The 7,211-nt window shown below is 38.6% G+C and overlaps 1 protein-coding gene across 1 annotated transcript in view; it reads right to left on the bottom strand.

Annotated features, from left to right (window-relative positions):
• Nucleotides 1–258: 258 nt before the first annotated feature.
• Nucleotides 259–7,211, bottom strand: part of guf1 (GTP binding elongation factor GUF1) — a 147,485-nt gene continuing 140,532 nt past the window's right edge. Inside the window, exons 14-17 of the mRNA XM_037675438.1 lie at nt 6,099–6,200; nt 717–836; nt 537–573; nt 259–457 (exon numbers count right to left, since the gene is read on the bottom strand). Coding sequence (XP_037531366.1) covers nt 323–457; nt 537–573; nt 717–836; nt 6,099–6,200 — 394 coding nt within the window. The 3' untranslated portion in view covers nt 259–322. The remainder of the gene's footprint in view (nt 458–536; nt 574–716; nt 837–6,098; nt 6,201–7,211) is intronic.

The raw sequence follows: 7,211 nt of genomic DNA, 5'->3' as shown, positions 1-7,211 counted from the left end.
TGAGAGACGAAGGGTATCTTCATTTTTTTGTTGTTGTTTTGCTTTGTTTTGTTTTTGAATGTCCAGAGGACCAGATTTAACTTTTTTAGATTTTTCTACCTGGATTATTGAGCATGCATCAGGATATGTCTGATGTATCGTTTCATGCGTGTTCTGTTTGTCCTATTTTCTACCAACATTTGAAGCTCTTCATTTCATTAGCTGATCAAAATATTCAGTTAATGTGGCATAAATTACAAAATGTTTCATTTCAGAAAGGATGAACACAATTACATCTGTATAATGCTTTTGGTTTTCATTTTATTTAGAATAAATTTCTTAACTATTTTTCCTTCTTCTTCAGAACATTGATAAAAGCATCTTTAGGAACTTCTACGTTGCCAATACGCCTCATCTTCTTTTTACCCTCAGCCTGTTTCTTCAGAAGCTTCATCTTCCTTGTTATGTCACCACCATACTAAAAAAGGAAAGGAAAAATTAAAAGAGCCACTTATATATTTTACAGCTCTTATTAAAGTAAAGAAAAAAATACCTACACATTTTGCAAGAACATTTTTCCTGTATGGTTTTATTCTGAAAGAGGCACATATATAATTTTTATACCCTGTTTATTCAGATTTTTTTTTTTTCATAATGCTTTGCATCTGTTCAGGCATATGCTTTATTCTCACATTTCTCAAACATGTTCAGTGGCTTAGAGCACATTTTGTACTTACGTTTCCCTTGCAATGACCTTACTTCCAATAGCTGCCTGTATGGCGATTTCAAACATCTGCCTTGGAATGGCGTCCTTTAGTCGCTCGCACATGGCTTTCCCTGTACTGTGTGCACATTCTCTGTAATGAAACCACATTTATCAAAAATAGAAATCAAGAAATAAATAGCTGCTGACTGACTGATGGTCAAGCATTAGCTTTGTGCTGGAGGAGAGGAAAACAAATGTCCATAAAGTCTACTGAACTCATCTCATTAAAAATATTTACTTATTTACTCTCTATAATGAAATAAATAAATTATATTCACAAGTTGCAAAACTGTATGTAGTGACTGAAGTTTTCAGCCAACATTTATTTACATTCTGCTTCCAAGCACCCAGACTTTCGTCTTTTCTTTGGACTTCGCCTTTTTTTTTAAGTCCTTTTTTATTTTTGTTCTTATATAGTGACAGCATAATGTGCAGTGTTTGCTTAAAAAGGGCAATTGGAGAAGTGATTGACAAAAAACAAATAAATAAATAAAAATGGGTGTAACAAAAACTCCACAGAACATGAATATTATCAAAAAATCATAGCTTTAGGAAAACATAAAGAAAATCCATGAAGCTAGATTGAAAGCTGTATCATCCTTGCAACGTACCAGGGCCTGATGGCATCCCTGGATGGGTGCTGAGAGTGTGCGCTGACCAACTCACTAAGATGTTTACCAACATCTTTAACCTGTCTCTGAGCCAGTGTATTGTGTCCACCATCTTCAAGACCTCTACTGTTGTCCTCATCCCAAAGACCTCTGCAGCATCCTGCCTTAAGGCTCGCACAGACCCGGGCAGACCTCAGTCCACGCGGAAACTGTGTGTACTGTCCGCAGAGGGTTGAGACTTCATACCCGAGCGTCCACTCTGAGCGGCTGCAGCCCAACTCTACAGGCAAGGGGCATTTACCTTTGGGACAAATTGAGTTTGCCGATTGGTCGTTTGCTGATACGCCTACTGGATTGATTGACAGGTTGCAAAAAAACAAAACAAAAAACAAAAAAAACACCAAGACCTTGCAACCCCAGCCGCAGCGATGTTCTATGTTTATATGTTGTTAATAAAAAGTTCTAAAAAATAAAACAAACAGGGAGTGCTGGCCCTGCAACCCACATATCAGACCAGCCCACCAGGAAATTTCCAGACCCTCCCGCAGCCACGTTGGACATGATTTTAATTCGCTCGTGACTAATTCCTTGATTTCTTGCATTTTCAGTCATGGCGTCAATGGACGAGGAGGAAGAGATCACTTGCCTCTTGGCAAAAAAACTAAAGAAAGGCCATTAAACCAGACCAGGGATGAAGAAGGGGAATTTAATTCATTGGTGTCACATAAATGGTAAATGGACTGTACTTATATAGTGCCTTTCTATCTTATTTCAAGATACTCAAAGTGCTTTACAACAATCTGTGTCCTCATGTACCCATTCATACAGCTCTCTACTAGATCTCTACAAAGCTAATTGAACAAATCATTCTAATGAGATTAATCAGTGCTTTAGATCACATTCATACACCGATGGGACACATCAGAGGCTATGAGGGGTTCAGTGTCTTGCCCAGGGACACTTCAGCATGTGACTGCTGGTGGATTCAAACCCCCAACTCTCGCATTGGAGGATGACTGCTCTAACCACTCAGCCACAGCCGCCCACATACAAAACAGTCCGTTGCCGGGAAGTTTATTTTGTGACATTGAGTATGCATACACAGTCGTAAAAATTAAGCTTTGCACGGACATGCCCTGTGGGCGTCCACTTTGACTCTAATCCAGTCTTGCGCAGACATCCACGAAGTTGGGGGTTCGATTCCACCAGCAGTCACATGCCAAAGTGTCCCTGGGAAAGACACTGAACCCCTCATTGCCTCTGATATGTGTCCCATCAGTGTATGAATGTGATAAAGCACTGATTATTCTTTGCACAGAAATAGTAGAATGCTGTATGAATGGGTAAATGAGGGAACATGTAGTGTAAAGCGCTTTGAGTATCTTGATAAGACAGAAAAGTGGTATATACAGTAAGTGCAGTCCATTTACCATTTATCATTTGGTCACTAAAGTTGGGTAGTGTCTGAAAGAACAAGCTTGCTAATACAAATGATCAATATAAGTTTTCTCTGCAGGGTAGCTGGATTCTCCCATAGAGATAGACAAATTGTGAAATTCAGTTATCTGGGATACTCACTCCGAGTGGAGCCGCTGTTTCCCCACATTGAGAGGAACCTGTTGAGGTGGTTTAGGCATCTAATAATAATGCCACCTGGACACCCCCCCACCCCCCCAGGGAGGTTTTATGGGCATGTACAACAGGGAGGAGACCCCAGGGAAGACCCAGTACACACTTGAGAGACAAGTCACTCAGCTGGCCTGAATGCTTTGGATTCCTCCCAGAAGGTATGGAAGAGGTGGCTGTGGAAAGATGTCTGGGCAGACCTGACTCCAAAACAAGCAGAAGATAATGGATGGACTCTAGGTCCGTCCATTCTTGATATAGTAAACAGTAGCTTATAGATATAGATATATTTGATATAGTAAACTCCAGTAGTTTATCCACTGGCGTAGTGCCAAAATCCTTTAAACATGCTGCTGTCCAGCATCTCATAAAAATTTTTAAAAAAATCCTTGACCCCTCAGTCGTGTCCAACTTCCGTCCTGTCTCCAAACTCCCATTTGTTTCTAAAATACTGGAGAAAATAGTTGAGTCCCAGTTGAAGTGCTTCCTGGAGGGTCACGCCATCTTAGATCTATTCCAATCTGGCTTTAAACCTCTCCATAGCACTGAAACTGCCCTGCTGAAGGTTTTTAATGACATCTTCATATCCACAGATACCGGTGATTCTGTGCTGCTTGTCCTGTTGGACCTCACAGCCACCTTTGACACCATCGACCATGAGATTCTCATTGCTAGGTTGGAGCAGTGGGTGGGCATCACACGATCAGCCCTCAATTGGTTCAGATCTTACCTCACTGACAGATCCTTTTGTGTCTCCATCAAGGATTTTAGTTCTGCAGCGGCAGAGCTTAAATGGGGGGTTCCGCAGGGGTCCATCCTGGGTACCCTCCTATTCTCTTTATACCTGCTGCCGCTTGGTGCTATTTTCCGGAAACGCAACATACCCTTTCATTTCTACGCTGATGACTGTCAAATTTACTTCCCCCTAAGACACAATGGTACATGCTCTATTCAACCTCTGCTCAACTGCCTGGCTGACATCAGGGACTGGATGGCTTTAAATTTCTTGAGTTTCAATGAAAAGAAGTCTGAAGTCATGTTATTTCCTCCCAATGACATCATCACAAACCACTGCATCGACCTTTCCACTCTAACCCTGTCAGAAAAACAAAGAGTCACTAATCTGGGCGTGATAATGGACCCTTCCCTGAAGCTTAACAATCATGTAAACATGATTGTTAAATCATGCTTCTTCCAACTGAGGCGGCTGTCTAAACTGAAGCCCATATTGTCCAAAAAGAACCTGGAGACAGTAATACATGCATTCATTACATCTAGTCTTGATTACTGCAATTCACTCCTGTTTGGTATCAGTCAGACCTCCATTGCACGACTACAACTGGTCCAAAATGAAGCAGCACGATTTTTAACCAGTACAGGCAAAAGAGAGCACATTACACCAGTTTTGGCCTCACTGCACTGGTTACCAGTTCACCTTAGAATCCAGTTCAAAATACTACTGTATGTCTACAAATCACTGAACAGTCCACCCCCCCCCCCCAATCTCTCCGATCTGCTACAACCGTATGTCCCACCACGCCCCCTGAGGTCAGCAGACCAGTTGCTCCTCACAGTTCCAGGAACTCGTCTTAAGCGCAGAGGTGACAGGGCCTTCTCTGTAGCAGGACCAAGACATTGGAATGAGTTACCTCTGCTCGTCAGACAGGCCCCCTCCCTCTCGGTTTTCAAGTCCCGTTTAAAAACTCTCTACTATTCGTTGGCTTTCAACACCAGATGATCTGTGTTGTGAACCTGTACGCTCCACACTGGTTTGTCATCATTATCTGCATCGTTTTATGTCTATATTCTGATTTACCTCATTTTGTATTTTGCTTTGTGTGTTACCTGTTGTTCTGTCTGTACAGCACTTTGGTTGGCCTTGTCGCTGTTTTAAGTGCTCTATAAATAAAATGGTATGGTATGGTAAGTTAAATGTTGACACAAGACTGGTTTATCCCTTGAGTTCAGGAGCCTTTTTAACCAGAATGATTTATTGGCCACAGTTAAGTGGTTTCAAAAACTAAAAATAAAAAAAGATGATCATGTTCTGGACAAAAAAATAAGTGAAAATTTGTTAAAGACTTTCAAAAAGCTTCAAGAAACATGGATCGTGACCACCTTTAAATGTTACATCTAACTAAGCCCTCCAACAGTGAAAGAAGATAAAATTCATTCAACCGTTATTTCTAAAGGTTAATCCCGTTGAGCCTCGAGGACCCATTTACAAGACAGACCTGATTTCAACAAAGAATGACGACAACAATGGACAACCACGGCAACAATTGACAATCATAAAAGAGGCATACACATTTTTTTTTTTTTTTACAAATTAAAATAAGATGGCAAAAAAAGTAGCAGAAAACAGCTAGATTATAATGCGCGTGTAGAAAACTAAAAACAGGAACATATCTGCATTGGTTCTTGAAGGAGTCCAACAGATGCTTAAAGTCACTTAGAGAGGTCAAGATTGAGAGCTTCAGATCAAAAAAAATGCTAGCGCTTTCCAAGTATAAACTGTAAAGTAAGTGTAAAGTTTGATAGAGTAAAAGGAGATGACAAAATTTTGAAAACACCAGCTTCAAATATTGTGACATTGTGAAACTGGAATATCCTGTGGTAAATAAAAAAAGTGTAAAAAAAAAATTCAAGATATTTAAAAAGTTTTCTTAACATCCTACTTTTTGTGACACAAACTTTGAATCATGTTTCTATAAAGTTGAGACTGAGCTATAAAACTTCAATGAAGAAAGGGCTTTCTTAATCATTTCAACAAAATCCCATTGGTGTCTGAGAAATTTTTATTTTCAGGTTTTTGTGAACTTTACCTGTCATACGATGTACTGCTACCAAAAAGACTCCACTCCACACTATATCTAACTGAGCTGCACATTCTTATTTATATTTTTTGTTTGGGTTTTTACAAGAACTGCAAAACAAAAGTGAATGAAAAATTGTGATGGAAACAGAATGACTGGCCAATAGTAATAAAGATGCTTCATGCTTGTTCAGTAGCATCCACTGAATTCTGAAGCATTTCTCAGAAGTTTCAAACAAAAATAAAAACAAACTTGTCTCTTACCTTGAATCTTTTCTTTCAGCTGTAACTTGAAACGTACCTGTGTACGATGGTGGTGAGTTCTTCCACAGGTCGCCCATTCAGCAGAAAATCCATCTTTATCAAATCAGCAGCCTGGTAGCCTGCATTCTCATAATCAAAGCTGTGGACAAACACCTTAAAAAATGAGCGTCTGAACTCATGAAGCACTTTGAGACGTAGTTAAATATGACAGAAATGTCTGTCTATTGTTAGATACACATAAAAGGTTTAACTGACTGAACTAAAGGTGAAATACCTTAATTGTTGCTATTTTTTACATTCTCTGTGATTTTTATATTCTGTTTTTTATATTCTCTGTTTTTTTTTTTTTTTAATTCTCTGTTATTTTTTATATCTTGTGTGATTCCTTGTGTATGTTCCTTTGTACTGAAACTCTGGCACAACAATTTCCTGGGGTATCAATAAAGTTCTATCTTATCTTATTTTAATGCAAATTATACAGTTCAATTTCTTTTATTACAATGCTTTTTTGTAAATTATAAACAACCTAAATCATCTTACATATTAAAGATTTTTTAAAGAATGTATATCTAATACATTGTTGAAAGGTTTGTCAGCCTTTTAGTTTTGTATATATTTTTAAATAAATCTGAATAAGAAATAAAAAAAGTATAAAACAGTGCTCAGTTAGCTGAAAAGTATAATGATCTAACATTGTAGATCGATGAGTGCATGGACATGTGAACATTTAGGATTAACAGTTGTTATAATGTGAAAAACGCCAGATGTTTTTAAATATATCAGAAAATAACAGCGAGTTGGAAACTAATGCCCCTTTTCCATTAGTACCTGTAGTACCGGTACAGCACGGCTCTACTCTACTCGGTACGGTACAGGTTGTGTTTCCATTATGCTTTCAGTACCGGTTCCAGTGGGCGGGGTTCAAATTGACGTCACCACCTCTCACCAGCTGGTGGCGCTGAGACGCAGAAACTGTTTTCAGTACAGGTTGCGAATTCGTGTTATTTTGAAGTTGTGTGTATGTATGTATGCATGTACATGTGTATAAATATATATATATACATATACATATAAATATATATATATATATATACACATATATGTATATATATATATATATGTATATATGTATATATATATATAAATATAT

Source organism: Nematolebias whitei, chromosome 4 (assembly GCF_014905685.2).
Source record: "Nematolebias whitei isolate Nwh7 chromosome 4, NemWhi1, whole genome shotgun sequence".
In the NCBI taxonomy this organism is placed as follows: Eukaryota; Metazoa; Chordata; class Actinopteri; order Cyprinodontiformes; family Rivulidae; genus Nematolebias; species Nematolebias whitei.
Note: the sequence above shows the minus strand (reverse complement) of the source record. Positions and strands in the feature narration are given on the sequence as shown.